The sequence below is a fragment of the Geospiza fortis genome, unplaced genomic scaffold, assembly GCF_000277835.1.
Source record: "Geospiza fortis unplaced genomic scaffold, GeoFor_1.0 scaffold35, whole genome shotgun sequence".
In the NCBI taxonomy this organism is placed as follows: Eukaryota; Metazoa; Chordata; class Aves; order Passeriformes; family Thraupidae; genus Geospiza; species Geospiza fortis.
The window spans coordinates 1,057,817-1,075,475 of NW_005054453.1; the positions used below are offsets into that span (position 1 = coordinate 1,057,817).

At 38.6% G+C, this 17,659-nt stretch overlaps 1 protein-coding gene across 2 annotated transcripts in view; it reads right to left on the reverse strand.

The window, feature by feature from the left end:
- The window catches only part of INPP4B (inositol polyphosphate-4-phosphatase type II B), a 192,201-nt gene that overhangs the window by 61,158 nt on the left and 113,384 nt on the right, over positions 1-17,659 (reverse strand). For both annotated transcript variants that reach the window (XM_005427765.2, XM_031062590.1), the window contains exons 13-14: positions 9,765-9,942; positions 4,319-4,531 (exon numbers count right to left, since the gene is read on the reverse strand). In XM_005427765.2, coding sequence (XP_005427822.1) covers positions 4,319-4,531; positions 9,765-9,942 — 391 coding nt within the window. The remainder of the gene's footprint in view (positions 1-4,318; positions 4,532-9,764; positions 9,943-17,659) is intronic.

Consider the following 17,659-nt stretch of genomic DNA (forward strand, 5'->3'; position numbering starts at 1 on the left):
CATCCAGTTCATAGGTGAACATGGAAACAATAGCTTCATTTTCTCCCTAGATAAACCTGCTTTAACCATACTATGGAAAATACACTGTTGATTTACAAGAGGCAAAAAGTTGGTCACACCCAAGTAGAACTGCATTTATTCCACAACTGTTTAAAGTGCTGCATGTACAATGCAGCATGTGGAAACATCTGCATCTGTACATGAAACAAAACATTAGACACATGAGTATTTGATATTCACATACAATTAGATACAATTAAAAGTCAAAAGACTGAGGGCAGGTATAGATTCCTTCAAAAGTTTCCTTCTATATGCACTTCAAGCAATCCTGAAAAAACATTTAGAATATGTGTGTAACTACTGACTTTTACCACCCACAAGCATAATTCTGGGGAGAAGGATTCTATGAACAATCCTCCAGCAAGTATAAGGGAGTTTCAGAGCTTTCAGTCACTGAAGTTGCTGAGGAATATGCAACTGAGGTTGCTCAGAGAAGCTGGAGCAATCTAATTTCCCTTTTCTTTTGTCTGCTGGGGGAACTTAATCCCCGCACAAAAAAAGCATTAAGCTCTTAATGAGCATCTGGAGTTATTGCACAAGCAACACAAATATGAGCCCTTGTTTCACATTGGAAAGAGCACTTTTTCCAAACCAACTATTAACCCAGCATTGAGATGATTTCTATACAATATTCCTAAAAACATTCCCCCTGAGGGTTTAGAAGTGAAATTCATAAACATCTGTTGACAGAAAGCTCATTATTATCATGTATCTGGCTTTTTTATATACAAGCAACTGAGAAGGAGCAAGGGCCTGTTTCACAGCTCTTTTTCTCCACATAGGAGGTTCCTGGGATTGTGGGCAGATAGAAAATGCAGAGATATCTATTTATCATTCATTGAGATGTTATTCTGTCTGCACCAAAGGCAGTCACACTTATCTAAGAAGGCTGTTGAAATTCTGCAGTTTGACAGGAACAATTTTCAAGTAAAACTGCAGTTTCCGACCACTGAAAATCAAGTGGCTTCTATGATTCTCCATGAGAAGAAATTAATCCACTTCTTATTGCCATCCTTTACTATTTCCAGAATATTTTCCTGTAGCCTAGCACTGACCTTTCATCTTCTTAAGCAGTCTATTTTCAATTTGCCCAAGAACAATCTCACAAGTGTTCACTTTATAGCCTGTGCCAGGTTAAAGGAGAAAATACAGTCTAGCAGCCTCTTAAGTAAGCATTCTTATAAACCTTCTGTGTCAAGTGATGGATCAGGAGAAATTTTTCTTGATACACTGCAATACTAACACCCTCATTTTCTAAACAGGATACTTTCCCCCTGATCACAAGTTTCCCACTAGCTGCTGGAGCAATGTGGATGGTAAGCTTGTGGTATGAAAGAAAGAGAGAAACGAGATCTCTTTCTCCCTGTCATTACTGCTTCGTTGAGTCAAGGCAATGACAGGGAAGGTGGAAATCTGTAATAGGACTTGACCCCACTGAGACAAGGCAGTGCCACATTTACATTTTATACTTCTCCCAAACTTCAGAAGTCATCTGGAATGTTATGGAGCCCTGGCTCATGCAGCTAGGTGTCGCTAGTTAAAAATGACCATAGTCACACTTCTACTGTCACCTGCGCCGTGGCACTGGCAAGCAGATGTGCACACTGAAAGGTCTCCTTGGAAAGGCAGGCCTTGGCATCAGTGAAAGCTGGGCACTTCTCCTAGGACAACTAAAAATGAACCTGTAAAATAATTCTCTTTCATTCATTCAACTGAAAAAATTGTAATGAATTTCCATCTGATCAGAAAGTATCATTAAAAAGTAGGACACCTTCCTCATTTCAGAGAGCGGGAATGGACACTCTTTTCTGTCACTGCACCTAACTGGATGTCTTCCTTCTAAACACTGCCAGCCAGTGGAGTCCCAGAGGCTGTCTCTGTTTTTAAAGGATTCTCAGCCTTTCTGAATTCACCACAGAGCTCAGTCATTTCTTGTCCCTCCATACACACCACTTCTGTTGTGTGCTTTACTTGTGCCATGTATGACACAGCATCTACACTTCCAAGCACTCTGAAGATGCTGTCTCTCCTTCATTTGAGTGGGTATTCAGATATTTCCTTAAGGTCTTTTTGAGCTCTTTTCAGAGATAAAGGAAATATCTTAAGTAATGTGCATGATTAACATCCCCCTGGGCTGTGGCACATGGAATGGGTCACACACACATTAGTTCTTCAGCCCCATGTCTGATCACCACATCAGCATTTGTACAGAGCTTATTGGAAATGCCATTTTCTCTGCTCTTTGTAGCTCCAGCCCCATTAACCAGTCAGAAGTGTAGAGCAGAGTCAGCTCCAAGTGGCAATGTGCCCACCTTTTCTCGTATCATACACGAAACCTTGCTATGTGCCCTCCTGCAGGGAGCTTCTGGGATAGCAGAAGCAGCTGGTGACAGGAGAATAACTTTCCAGAGGCAATGTAAAACTCTCAAGTTAAATACTTTTCCTTTGGCAGTGATGCTTTCCTGCTCCCTGTGCATAGTGCACCAATACAAATAGCTCAATCCATACTGCTGCCAGTGACTCTTTGTACTTCTCTGATGGTCACAACGCAACACAAAATGCGAAGTGGATGGAGCAGGGTCAGCTTAAAGAGTTGTTTAAGGATTTAGATTTCAGGCAAAACTAAAGTTCCAGCTGCAAAATGTAACACTAGTACTTGATAATAGTGAGGGAAAAACCTACAACAGCAAAGGAGGATAGAGCATGGTGAATACAAAGCAACATATATTAAAGGTTTTTCCTTTATAGTTGAGTTTCACAGTAGATTGTTTTCTCAAATTTTGCATGCATTTATTCTTTCTCTTTCCATCATGCTAATCACAATTTGATTATTAAAACTCACATTATTTATCACTTCTACTGACAGAAATAACTGAAAAGTTTAATCATTCAAATTCAGAAAAAATCACAAAATTTCTCCAAAATTCATACTGTCTCAAGTTTGACAATGACTCTGACTCAGTTCAAGTCAGAAAACAGTGAATGATACACTTAATTTGAATCAAGATAATTTTACAAATTCAGCCAAAAAAAATGAATACTGTTTAAAATGACCCACTTGTGCAGTTTAATAGGTGAGGACCAAGCACCTGGCAGCTTTTTTTACTAGTTATGAATTACAGCAATGCTATCTTCTCTTCAGAGATGCTAAATTGCAGTACTAAATTAAAATACAGCTTTCACAACGTGCCACTTTTTCCAGTGCAAAATTTCTCTCTTTTACAAAAACTATTGTGTTATTTATATTTCTGAATGTTTCAACAGCTAAAACCAAACATTTTGGTTTTAGTTCAAGAAAAGAGCCACCATTCCAGCCCCTCAGGTTATTGAGAAAACAAGAAAAAGTGAATTAAAGGCTCTAAAACTGGAGGACAAATGAAATAATGAGTTGTTTATTGTTTAAATCTCACGACTACTTAATGCATGGGGCTGGAAATAATTGCCTTTCTTCTAGAAGAAATATATTCTTCTTCTTTTATTTTTGGTGTGGAAAAAAATTACAGTTCAGGTGCCGTACCATAGCTCACACAAGTTATTAATTATTTACAATAGAGATGAATATGCTGGCATCCTTTACATTTATGAGAATACAGTGATGAACTCAAAGTATGAGCCTGGACTGAATAAAAATAGCTTGAGTATGTATGAAATAAAGTAACAGATCTATTAAGAAGACATCCACCAAAATAATTGATTTATAAAATTTCAGCCATATAAATAATACATATCTTTGAAAGATATACTAAGAATGTTAAAATCTAAACATTGTATTTAATTCTTTTACACAACCTCAAACACTTTCTAAGAACAGAGTCTAAGGGCAAGGGGTCTGTTTTGCTGAGGGTTAATTCATGTGTATTTAAAATGATTACAGCCTGAGGGCTGGAGAGGGATGTTGCAGGGGGTGGGGAAGAAAAGAACATTTCCCTCTGAACAGCACATACTGTTCCAGTCCTTAAATCTGCCCAACTAGCAAAACTAACCCAAGTAAGAACAAAGACTATTCTTCTGTCTGGGCAAGAATATACTCAACATCTTCACTGTTATATGCACAACTAGGCAGTCTCAGAGCAGCACACCGTATTTAGACAAATCCTTCAAATTTAGTTTCAAAATCTGCGATGCATCTGAAAAGCACAATTCTACAGTTTTGCACCCCTTTCCCCCCTGCAATGACATGTGACAAGGACACTTAGGGCTTGAGCTTGTTTATGCTAATTTGTAGGGTTTCATTGACCAAGGGTTTCTGTCTACTTACCCACTCTTCCTCATCATATTCAGAATGATGGGGTATAGAGTCCTGCCTTTTAATCTGAGAAGGATGATCCTGGTGCTGTGCATCGGCCCCTTCTTCCGCACTGTTTCTAGGCACAGCTGGTTTCTTGAGGACACAGCCAGGCCGGGCTGTGTACAGTGCTAAAAGGGCACTTCTGACCAGCTGGTCCTTGAATGTGTGCACAAATAACTCCGTCTAGGAAAAAACCAAAATGAACCAAAAGGTTAGACCAAAGAATGTGGTACTGCAGCAAAGGTGTGTAACACTGAATTATCCTTAGGCAGAGCAGGTATTTGTTTCAGGCCTGCCTGGGAGGCAGAAAACAAAGTAGGCCAACAAATAATGAGGAAAATTTCAAGGGTTTTAGAGATACCATCACATTCTGCAATGCCAGTGTTCTAAGGATTAACACAAGAGCACATTATCTGTCATAGAGATCATAATCTTTTCACATTTTATTTGAATTCCAAATTTCACCTCAGAGGCGAGCCTCAACAAGAACCACTTCCAAGAGTAACCAACCACAGCACGATAATTTCTGAATAAGTGCTAGATAAAACACAATTAACCAGTTTAATAATCTCCCTAAATAAAACCCACCACTCTACAATGCAGAAATAGCAGTATCTGCAAAAGCAGTGTTTCCAGAGATAAATTTTATTTACCGGTATGTGTCAACCCAGATATCATGGTAGGTGACACCAGACTTCAAGCTTGATTTTATGTATATTTTAAAGAAAGGAAACTCTGAAGTAGTCTTCTCGGGTCTTCTGAAGATGCTATTCAATCTCTGTATCATTTTTCTATGTTGACTGTTACAGCTGGAATTTTACCATATTTTTTAAATCCTTCAACTTCCCTGCATTATTCATCTCCCTTCCACCTCAACAAGAAAAGTAAAATGCTTTTTGCATATTGGCTTCACTATGTCCAGATTGTCACCACTGCAACAGCACCTGTTGTTGCCACCAGTGTGTCAAACATGCCCATCTCCTTTGTCTCAAGCACGGTGCCCTATCTCCCATAGGAGAGTTGGCTTATTCCCTCCATCAGCTCCCAGAACCCATGGAACAGGAGTAGATGAGGTGCAAGGATGCTTCCTTTCACTATGGGGTGTAACAACTAACAAAGCCACAGGGACAGCTTGGAAGAATCCCAATTTTGGCTACTTCAACAACATTGAACAGGGTTCATCTGTCAGAGCAGGGAGAGAGGGCACACCCTGCTGCCATAGAACATCCCACACATCCCAGCCAGGGCTCCCCTCCGCAGACAGACAGAAGTCCTGGTTCACAGGAGAAGATGGAAATTTCTTTCACAGCACAATTACCTGAATTTATTTATCCCAGGTCAGTGGGATTCAGTTCCCTTCTTATTATCCCAGAACATAGTGGATTGCCATGTGCAGGCAGATTCAGGTGCTGAAGCGCCTTTGTGCACACAATCTTACTTAAAACAGGGATGTGAGAAGGTATGTAGATAAGAGTCAGAGGATCCAGTCTAAACCAGCAGGAAATGCTAGAAATAAGGGTTGCCCAGCCAAGCTCCATTCAGCCCTTATGTGCTGCTTATGCAAAAACTGGAGGAAAAAGTAGCCAAAAAAAACCCCAAATCAAACAAGTGTCAAGTGTCAGCATCTCCCTGGAACTCCTGAGAAGATTCCTGGAAGTCTGTTCTCCCAGTTTCTGCACTTCTATTCTCATCCTATCCTTTCTTCATACTACCTGTTCATCTTCTGTATCTACTCCTACTCAACTTCTTTTTCTTGCCTTCCTAATACCCTCTCAAGAGTTTACGGATATTTAAGACAGAAAGGCTCTAAAAAATTAATGGTTTTCTTAAGGCTCCAGCTGCTGGTTTAGGTACTTGAATGGGAAGTTTCAGCTTTTTCCCATTTTCATTATGTTTACAAAAAAAAAATTTTCTGAATCATTTCACATGGACGGGCTAAAAATTTTACTGCAAATAAATCTCTATAGTTCTAAAAATAAGAACTGCAGGCACATCTAAGAAAAAATATTGATTTTTTAAAACCAAAATCAGACCTGACTTGGGATTCTTCAGACTTGGCAACACTACCCATCTCCCTGGCAATATTCGCAGACCCACTCCTCCTCCTCATTTCCAACTTGGTGCCTGAGGGAAAGGGTATTTTTTAACAGTTTTCTTATATGCAGCCCCTGAGGACTGTCTCCTCGTAGTCCTGAATTGCTCTGCAGGACAATTTCAGTCTTCTACATTTCCAACTTCCAGATGGTGCATGCCTGGAGAATGACTTAGTCTTTGGGGAACAGTGCTATCAAACCCCACCACTCTTTGCCTTACCATGGCACAATGAGATTTGAGGGGTTGTGTGGTAACAGCAAAGCTCCTCTTCAAGACTCTTCTAGAGTTCCATATCAAGAGACCTGTCTATCCTTAGAAACAGCAATATCATGGTTTTGCTGAGGTTTCATATCTATCTTCCCCACAGTGTCTGTTTGAGATAATTTCAGGTCTCTGGTTCAGAATAGCACTCAAAAAAACTTTACATTTCAAAAAATTATGAGAATTGGATAGCTTGATGTAAATAATGCTCATTGTGACTGCAAAGTTCAAGTAATATAATTGAATAGAAATACTTTATAGGGAAATTTAGTTTTTAAAAGAAAGTAAGTACAGAAGTGAGACTCCATTTATTCATGCAGAAATTAAAATAATTCTGTAATTAAATTCATTCATAGATCCCATTGGTTTAACAGCAGTCTATGCTTTAACTTCACTTTCTAACAGCTCAGTACAGCTAAATTTGCAGAACATCGCTATTTATGAAATTGCACTGATATCACAAAACCAGTCTATACAAAGAAATAAAAACTCTGCAAATTCTTTTAGATACTCTACTAAAGAGTATTTCTGCAAACAAAGATAGGCATAGCTGGAAAATTAATTTATCAAGCCTTCTGCAAGCTGCAAATGCTGATACACTTGTCGATAGCTAAAGGCTTCCTTAATCAATTAACAAAAAGTGATGATAAAAGGTTAGTCTCAGGAAAACACTACAGTAAACTGTAAATTATATATGGAGATGCTTAATAGGAGAAAATAAGCTCCATTTAAGAAGCAGCAGTGGAATTATTTGATTTAATTTTCCACTTTCAATCCATGCAGCCAATCCTTCCATTTCCAACATGAACACTTAAATGTAATTCACATGACTGATAATTCAGATTTACTCACTGCTACCCAATAATTATAGAAATAATTCTTATATATATATATATCAAGTGATATGTTTTTTAATAAACTTGCAGAATTTAATCACCAGGCAAATCATTTTTATGACTTCAAACAGACGTTTAATTTCTAAATTTCTATCCAGTTAAAACAGAATAGCATTTATTTTTTACATATAAAAAGGGCAGGAAAGATGGAATAGCAGAAGCACTACATATTCCTCAGGAGTACAAGCAGATATGTAATACTCAGCAGAGCATGTGCTACTCTGTCTTAAATATAAGCAGGAACACTCTGGTAGTCTTGGTTCTCCAGTACTGTACCAGACTATACAGACAGAATATTTTAAGACAGCAATATAAGGCTTTGAATTAACTATGAGGGATCTAATTTCAGTGTTGTGTGGGTTCACTGAGTTTAGGGCTTTGAAATTTTATTTCCCTTTCCTGAAGCTGTTTCTTGGTCTTTCTTCCCCATCTCTCTTCCCCTCTTTACAAGCAGCTATCCCACCACACTTGCTTCCTCAGCAATCCACCCTATTTCTCTATTATCCATCTTTTCCTAAGAGTGAATTTGGTAGTAGACAGGGAAGCAGGTATTGAACCACTCCTGCTGCAGTTGTTCAGACAGCTGGATTTATCGCTTCCGAGCAAAAGGTGGAGGCTAGACAGACATCCACGGAGTACATGGGGTGAGACTCCTTCTTCTGGGAACCTGAGCTCGTGTACTAACAGCAATTTAATCCTGGTCCTGAAAAGTTGATATGAACACACTCAACTGAGTCACCAGCTATAAATGTAAAATACCTATGACTTTTGCAAACGGAATGAATTGTCTTTTTTGTCCCTTTTTTATAGCCAGAGTCTCCAGCAGGCCATGGTTCAAGCAGTGCTTTAGTACCATGGCTGCCTGCAGCCCGTCTGAAATCATCCTCTCCTCCTGTCCAGAGGCAAATGGCCAGAGGAAATGCACATTCCTTAGCAACCACCCTTTGGATCTTCAGAACAAACACTTCTTTGTCTGATTTGCTTTACCTGTGCACACAGATTTCTATAAACTAACCTCTAACAGAGCAGCTTCTCTCATTCTACGCACAGCTAAAAATGCCCTCCTACATGCAGAGGTACACTAAAATCACTACAATACCCCTCCTTAAATTCCTCTGTTTCATTTCCAGGCTGAATTCTGCTTTCTTCCATTATCCCTGACATTCACAGTGACTCCAGCGTTCTCAGAGTTAGTGTGGATTCACACATCTGCAACTGAGAGCAATGTTTCTCTCCCCCATGGCTCTTCTGGAATGCCTTCACAGCAAGTGGCCAAGCTCAATATTGATATTTGAAACTCTCCCATTGAATGAGGAACTGCTGGGGTAATGGTGCTCAACAGACCACAAGGGCTGTCACTTCCCAATAGCTGAAGATATATTGAAAAGGTTATTGGTTGTGTTATTAAGCCATACTGGGATCACGTTACTGAACGGGTGGCCCATGGAGAAATGGGAAACTCTTCACAACCTCTCAGGTCACAGCTATAACGGTTCATATTTTTACAGGATAACATGGGAAGCACTACAGGCTTCAGCTAATCTCCATTATCAGTCTGTGAGACCAGTGGGAACATTATCTTCTTTAATTTAGAACTAAAGGAACTAAAATGAGGAAGAGTCTACAGCTACAGACAGATGTAATAGGAGAAAGAGAAATAAAATTTGAAATCTCCTTGAGCAAATTTCCCAGCTTCTCCTTCCAGGCTGCATCACCATTTCCAATCATGCTCTTATTCTAAACCTTATACACCAACCTGGCTTGAACTACCTCCTATAAGTAGCAGCTTGAAATACAATAGGAAGAGAATAAAAAAAAAATAAAGACTTCTCATACTACAAAATTATTTATAATTTTTGATATTTTGATAAACTCCAGTATGTGGCCACTAGACGATAAAGAAGATACATGAAATTAAATTAATTACACTTTTAAATAAAGGCAATCTTTATAGATTTCATTAATTTTCTATATGGAAGGCCTACAGAAATGTTAAATAACATTATTTTTCTAATAACAACATTTTGATGCTTATTTTAGCTGAGTTTATTTAACATTTCCTGATGCTGTGGAAGTCAAATGATGCAGAAACCCCCCCTTCCTCCCCAGCAGTTAGAGAGACTTGGTTATTCCATTTTCCATTGCAGTGAGGATTTGAATCTTACTTTTTCTGAAAGCATCTTTAAAGAATTCTTCAAGCTGTCTGGAGAACGCTGGCTTGCAGAACTGAGCAGCAGGTCTGCATGGCTTGATATGAGAGGTTGCAGATGACTGATGTTGCTGAGAACTTCTTTTGCCTTGGCTGTGTTTTCAGGTGAATAGTAAATACACTGGTATCCAGTACTGTGATAACAGAGAGTCACATAATGTCAAATTCGTTTCTGCCATTAATAGCAATGCTTATGGTGCTAAAAATCTTACCACTACTTTTGCAAAAAAAAAAAAAAAAGCCAGATGCCTGAACTTCATAGACACCACTGAAATGCTCCTGCCTTCAAGGGTAAAAACAAACCTTTCCTTGAACAGTAAAAGCATAAACAGCATAAAACAGCCCACCATCACATGCTCCAAGCAATACAGTACAAAATTCCTATGAGTGGCTGATCTGAACATAAACCCCCCATATTTTTATGTGTTTCTTTTAAACACTGTAATTCTAGAGACAGAAAATATTTTACAAAGTCAGGTAATAATATCAAAGAGCATAAGGCTCCTTATTCTTCCAACTGAACTCCCCAAAATAGTATTAACTACCTCACTAAGTCTTTCAAAGTGGGCCATTAATGTTTAATTGATCAGTGGCCCACAGTGTGTTTTGATTAGCCTCAGTGATGCCCAGGAAGTGATGATAAACAGAGTTATCTCCAATAAAAAACAGGTGTCTGATTTGCAAGAAGAGACACAGCAATAGGGTGTGGAAGCGAATTACTTCAAAACCACACAAATGCACACTGCAAACTTCCTACTTTCAACTGTTCAAACTACTGCAATTATTTTGCAGGACTTCTCCTATCCCTATTTCTTCTTTTCCTCCCTATAAATTATGCAATATCCTCTTATACCGTTGTTCTCAAACACCATTTCAGACAGCATGCACACACCCACTGGCTCTTGCCTGTAGCACACAGCTCCTCACCTGAACCTCTTGTACGTAACTCTTCCTTTTATAAAGCCCTGTTTTAGTCTTTCAGAGAAACTAACCAAAATTGTTTGCAGCTTCAGATTAAAACAGCAAAAAAAGAAACCAAGCACCTCCTGGCACATCACCAATGCCAGAGGAACGTACATACCAGTGCCAGCTGGTACTGTTTGTATCTCCCTTCTCTCCTTTTCGTCTTAAGTATTTTAGTCCCTTCAGCCCTTTCACCACTGATTTCTTTCTTAATTTTGCATACCAAGACCAAATACTGACACTTGTTCAATCCTCTGAACTTTATGCATTCCGTTTCATTTCAGTCTTTATCCAGATCTCTTCACTACCCCCACTTCCCCTTTGTGTCTTTCATTGAGTGACTTCCAGTTCCTTCTCTTTAGTTTTCTCAAATTAAAAACTAAATGTTGATCAGTCCTTTCCAATTCAGCATTTTCTATGATTTTGGCAAATAAGGATAGCTTCAAGCAGTTTTAAAATTAAGGCTCTTGCTTACGTATTTTGCTGAGGTATAGTCTCAACACCCAATTCTATTTTTCTATTCCCCGATATCCATTCTATTTGTCTGTCTTTCACCAATGTCCTCATTCCTAGATACAATTCTTTGTAGAGGCAATCAGGATTAACGGCATCTAAGTGAGCAAAGCTCAGCCATGGTACCAGCCACATCTAAATTACAACACATCTCCAACTTACATGAGCTACTCATGTCTACTAGACTCATGTCTAGCAGAAGTCATAATTCTGAGTATTTCAGCAAAATGAATATAAACTGTCTCTCCTAATTAATTAGGAAAAACAAACAAACCTCTATCCCTCTGAGTAATAAAGAAACTGCCCCAGTTCTACCTTCGAGGTGGATACACTGTTAGTCAGATGGACTTCCAGAGTCAGACCGAGCACTACATTCACTGGAACACTCAAGCAGCAGGCTCAGTAGATAGGGCAGGGACAAAGAGTAATAGTCTATGTTAACTGCAGTGAAGACATAGTCTTAAAAGTCTTGATACTTCTCTAATTCCGTATCAGGCTTTTCCCTCCCTTTATCAAACAGTCTTTTTTGCAGGCTGAATCTGGCTAATGCTCTTATCAAGCTCACCGTGCACATACTCCTTTCTGGGATTTCCCTCAGTCTTTAAATCCTAGATAGTTTTCACTGATCTCCCACAGCTCTAAGCTTCACTGAATATTGCAGCAGAAAAGCTACAGACATCACTGTAAGAAAGAGGGCAGTGACACCAAAGGTGTGGGCAGTTCTCATTGCAATCAAGTAAATCATAGCTTTTAAGTAAAGGAATTGGTGAAGAGAGAATGACTCTTCAGAATGAAGTGTCCTACCAGTAATTATTTGGATAATTTAAACACGACTCTTCAGAATGAAGTGTACTACCAGACCAGTAATTATTTGGATAATTTAAACATTTCCAGAATCCTAGAAAGCATGACACAACTTCAAATATTTAGTTTCTCTCATAATTTGAGGGCAACTTCCTCCATACCCCTAGAAGAATCTGTAATTATTTTTCAGAAACAACACGTTTGGGAGTATTTGAAGTTTCTAACTGTTGTCTTCACACTGTTGCATCTATGACTCGTTGAGGTTTTCTGTGGCCTTACCCTTCATGAAAAGATATTACTACTCACAAGTAAGTGACATTCCCTCCTCTGCAACTACTTTTAAAGCTTACTGCTACGTACAGCTCTGGTTTGTAAGTACTGCTAGGTAGAAGAGGCAGTTGCCTCTCACAGAGAAACTTTTCACAGGTGTCCTAAGGCACAAACTAGATGAAACTTTCGCATTAGGGTAAAGGCCACATGGGTAGGTCCAGCACAGAATATCAGCAGCATAATGAAAACATACCTCTCATATGTAAATTATGACTCATGTACCTTTTGAAAACTGTATAATAATGCCTTCTGGATAAAGTTTCAAAGCTTTCACTCAGCATATAAAACCACACTTGATCATTTCCATTTATTGGCACCATCATTAACCATGAACACATGACTGTCACTGGTCATTTCAGTTCTAAACTTGCTTTAAGGACATTCTTGTGTAATTTTATGTCTTGGGGATGGTTTATATCCCATATCCATTTTTGATTTTTCTTTTGTTTTGTGTCTGGAACAGTCACTGCTTCCACTGGCTCTGGGAGTATTGTGCTGGGTGAGTGACAGCCTGGGATCCTGCGGGGCTTGAGGGCCCGGGGCTGCTCTTCCTTCTGGTGGTGCGATTGACACAGCTGCCAGGCTGCATCATGCCTCTGACTGGATATCTTGTTGCCCTCTGGTTTTTGACTGTTTCTTTTCCTTCTCCTTTGGCACTGTGATTGAGGCTTGCCAGATTGCTTCAATGCTCCTTTGCTTGCTTGGGAACCCAGAGCCGCGGCGTGCTGCACCAGGAGCTGGGAGCCCTCCCCACTGGGCTGTTCCCTCTGGGCAGTCACCCAACCCTGGGACCAGCCATTGCTGGTCAGCTATCCAAGATCGAGAGGCACTGCATTCTAGTAAAGAAGTGTTATTCCTTTTGCCATGTCTTTGCCTAAAAGCCCCGTAATTTCAAAGTTATAATAATTTGGAGGGTAGGGGGTTATATTTTCCATTCCAAGGGAGGTTCCTGCCTTCCTTGGCAGGCACCTGTCTTTCAAACTAAGACATTTAAATTAACATTAAATTGGCTACATTTTAATTCTAGAGTAACAGCTTTTGCCTGAGAATAAATACTGCAATATGGTAAATGTCTGATTTATAACGAACCTCTGAGTTATTCCACTCTCGCTGTTAACTGTCACTGAGTTACATTGTCACCACCTGGGACTGGCTTAGTTTTTCCAACAACTGACCTCCCATTTTTCACAGCGAAACCCACAGACGTTAGCATCAAGAATATAGTTAAAGCATAGACAGCAACTACATCTACCCCTAGATAACTTGGATTTTATGTACCTTATTGAAGATACCAATTCAGTGGCTTACTTATGGATCATATATATTCTGTCTAAAGAGGGAACTTATGATCAAAAATAAATTGCTGCATAGAAAACTCGGGATAATTCATGATCTCAGGAAATAAAACTAAACCAGATGATCAGAGCTGAGGTTATGCAAACAGGCTTAAAAGAAACTAGAAGTTTGAATTGCTTTTGTTTTTTTTTTTTTTTATTTCCTTAAGATTCCCTTGCCACCTTGGAAATTCTAATGTGGAATATGAGGAAAATAGAATGATGCTGTTAGTTCTGTCTATGATGACTGAATGTCCACAAATCCTTATCGTGAGGCAAATAGCTAAGGCTGTATGCACACTTCCTGCTGCTTCTCTATTTTTCTTCATTCCTACCTCAATGAAGTCCAATGTCTCTTCCTCACACACATGTATACATTCAAAAAATAGGGTAAAATGAGCAAAGAATAACATGAAAATTCTTAGGCGTGGCAGGCATTTCCTTTGAGAAGAAAGACTACAATTAGGTCAAACATAGATCTTTATTATTTCAATATCTCTGGGACTTTCTGTGAAATGGTACCATTTCTGATTCCTCAGAGAATGGAAATGGGTTGAAGGCTACAAAATTCAGGCAATAGGAACACAGAATACTGCAACATTAATAAAATCTCTGGTCACCAAACAGCTACCTTACTGAAGGAGCACACCTCATACCTTTACTAAAAATCTAGGCCTCAAACAGAAATAGTCCTTTTAGACTGTTCAAACCCAAATTAAATTAATTAAATTAGTATAGCTTTGGGGGGAAAAAAACCTAACAGAAAATGTTTTTCAGTAATGTTCCAGTTTAAACATTTTGCAAAGTTAAAGCAGGATCATTTCCAAACAGCTTGCTAGAAATTATGTACAAATCCACAGAGAATCACAGCACCTAATGCAGCTTGTATGCACCTCTTTTTCTTGATGGTTAGAGTAGGGGCAGTAAAAATTTGCAATCATAGGTCTATGTGCTTTGGTTAAAATAGAGATGATTGAATTAGATTTTAAATCAGAAAAAAAGTCCTTTGTGTATCTTGAAAGTGATTTATGAACACTCCAAGCAGTGAGGCACTATATGGGTATAACTTAGAGAATGCCTGATTTAAATGTTTCTGCACAGCTGAGCTCTAAAAACAATAATTTGTTGTGCCATCTAGACTGATGAGAAGACAAGCCCTTCCATTTGCCGGAAGAAGAAATAATCTATACTATCAAGCCAAAGAGACTGTATCGGAACAACTGCCTGACTTTTTCTTTCATACAGATATAGGAAAAGAAAGAATTAAAATAACATACCAATACTGAATAATGAAATATATTCTAAAATAAATGTATATCATACACAAATAATTAATATTCTGCAATTAATTACCATACTTTAATCATCCTACTTATTTTAATGTAAATGCTATCATGCCTAAACAAAAATTTAAAAAAGTATCAATTGTTTTTACTCGTGTTATGAAATTCACTACTTGTTACTAAAGGGATGGACATACTAGAGCCATGCCTCATATACTTGACTGATGTTTGTAGTGGAAGGGCCTTTGATTTGTCTCTTTGGTACAGATTAAGAACAGTATGCAACAGAATGGGCTTCAGATCACATACCAGAAAATACTATATTTTTCACCTAAAAGAAAACCCTTTCTTGCTCTTATTTCAGACCCTCTTCTTTTTTTTTAATGTGCCTTCTAAAAAAATTGGATATGACATTCCTGATGGTAATAAATGAGAGAAGAATTGCAAAAACACCGCATTTTTGTAAATATTATTATACAGGACTTTCCCTTTGTGTCTGCACAAAGATTCATATTCTGTGTAACAGAAAACATGCCAGAACTATCTTCACATCCACATTTTCCACATTCTTCTGTTTGATAGACTTTCACAAAACATATGTCTCAGTCTTGTTTTTGTTTTGCAACTGCAAATGCTACCAGATAACTGTTTCTCTTTGTCTGTTAATTCCACAAGTCTAAGATTGAGCAAGAAATATATTGCGATATGCTGACACTGTTGAATATTTTGATAAACTGCTCTAATAATCACACTGAATGTCAAAAACAATTCTGTCACATCTTGACAGCTACTAGGATTGGCTGAGAACTAATCTCTTCCCACATCTTGCGCTAGGTCTTCAGCTCAGTTAGCCTAGAGAAAATGGCTGCTGAATCTGCATTTTTCCTGTTCGTTCTATATTCTCACTGATATCACAAGGTGTCACTTCTTCCTTCAACAAAATCTTCAGAAAATCTAGCCCCATCGTAAAACAGGAAATTTAAATTGCAAAAGGTGCCCTTGGGGACACAATGTGTCCTCAAAACATCTTTATGCAGCGAAATAAACAGGTGCATGCAAAGTAACACTGTTGTCGCCACAGTGAAATAAATTTGTCCACTATAAGATTGAGAATGCTCCTTTCATGTATTTATTTAAAGCAGACCCCCTCCTGAATATTCATTAAGTGAGATTGTATTGAGAGCTTGCTTACTCCTGTCTTTCAACTCACACAAGTTCTTGAAGTTGAAAAACCAAAACATGGAGTTTTCTCTGAGCTGCTCTCAAAGACAGCAGGAAAGATGAATTTTGGAGGCTTCCTCCTTTCTGCTTTGTGGAAGTTCATACTCAACTGACCATTTCCCCAGCTCTGGCAACTGATTAGCTGAAAACTGCACTGCACTGTTTTCAGGGCTCAAACTTCAATTTCCTAGACTGACTCAGGCTCATTTTTTAGGAAGAGCCTGACAGGACAGTAGCATAGCTACCCTAGTTATATCATCCTGAAGACAGACTTTTGCTTTTCCCAGAGAACCCAGGAACATAAAGGAAACTGTCAGTGTAAACTTCTTGTACCCCGTCCTTAAAAATTGCCAAAAGACAGGTGTTTCTGAGGGATGCAGGAAAATCTAAGCAGCAGAGCAAATGTAAAGAGATGCGCAGGCTCTTGACATAGGCCTGAAATGCCTTGATAGAACCTGCACAAAGGTATCACCCATCATCTCCTCCCCACTATTACCAGCAAGTAAGAAACATGGGCAATGTCTAGTGATGCCTATGAGATATTGCAATGTGTGTTCTTCCAGGAAGACATTCTCTTCCCTATAAAGCATTTTCTCTTTTCTCCAATGAAGAGAAATCACAGAGAATTTTTTGTCTCACAGCTATCCTCCATTTTGGGAAGTCCCACTCTGCCAGCATGGATATGCTGCAGGACTGAGCTAGTAAGAAATGGTTCATTTTCTGAAAGCTGAGCACTGTGAGAACTGTAATGGTACTTTATATCATATGACTTTAAATGATTATGTCTGTTATATTATTTATATCTTGCGGCTTCAGTTATAAATTATTATGATAAAAACCCACAAACCACTATTGCAACTACATTAATCAGATAGTAAAGGGGCAGATACTTTAAGAAATGTCTTCAGACATTTTCTTCAGCAGAAAACATGTACTTTGTAGGCCTTCATATGATGGGGCTAAGGCTGCCCATATCAGTTTGCTGACAGCAGAATATTAACACCAAGTTTATTGATGCGTCTTATGTGATCAACAGGATGTACATGTTTTGTTGGCAGGTTTCAGCATCAGAGGTGGTCAGGGAAATGAAAGATTTTTGAGGATTTAACAGGGTTTTTATACTGCATAGTGCAAGCAAGACCCCCTCAATAATACAGCTTTCAGAGCAACCAGATCTGCTGGGTTTTGTTTGATGTTAATATTAATGCCAACTCCTATTCAACAGCAGATTTGAATAATTTTCCTTTTATTCTTTAGGATATTTTATCCATGAAACTTTTTTGAGCATTGACTAAAATGGAATTAATTTTCTGTGGACTGTCATGATAATTTAGATCAGAGTACTTCCTTCCTGCATTCTCTTTGCAATGCTGTAACACTGCAGTTAGCACCATCAGTTGAAG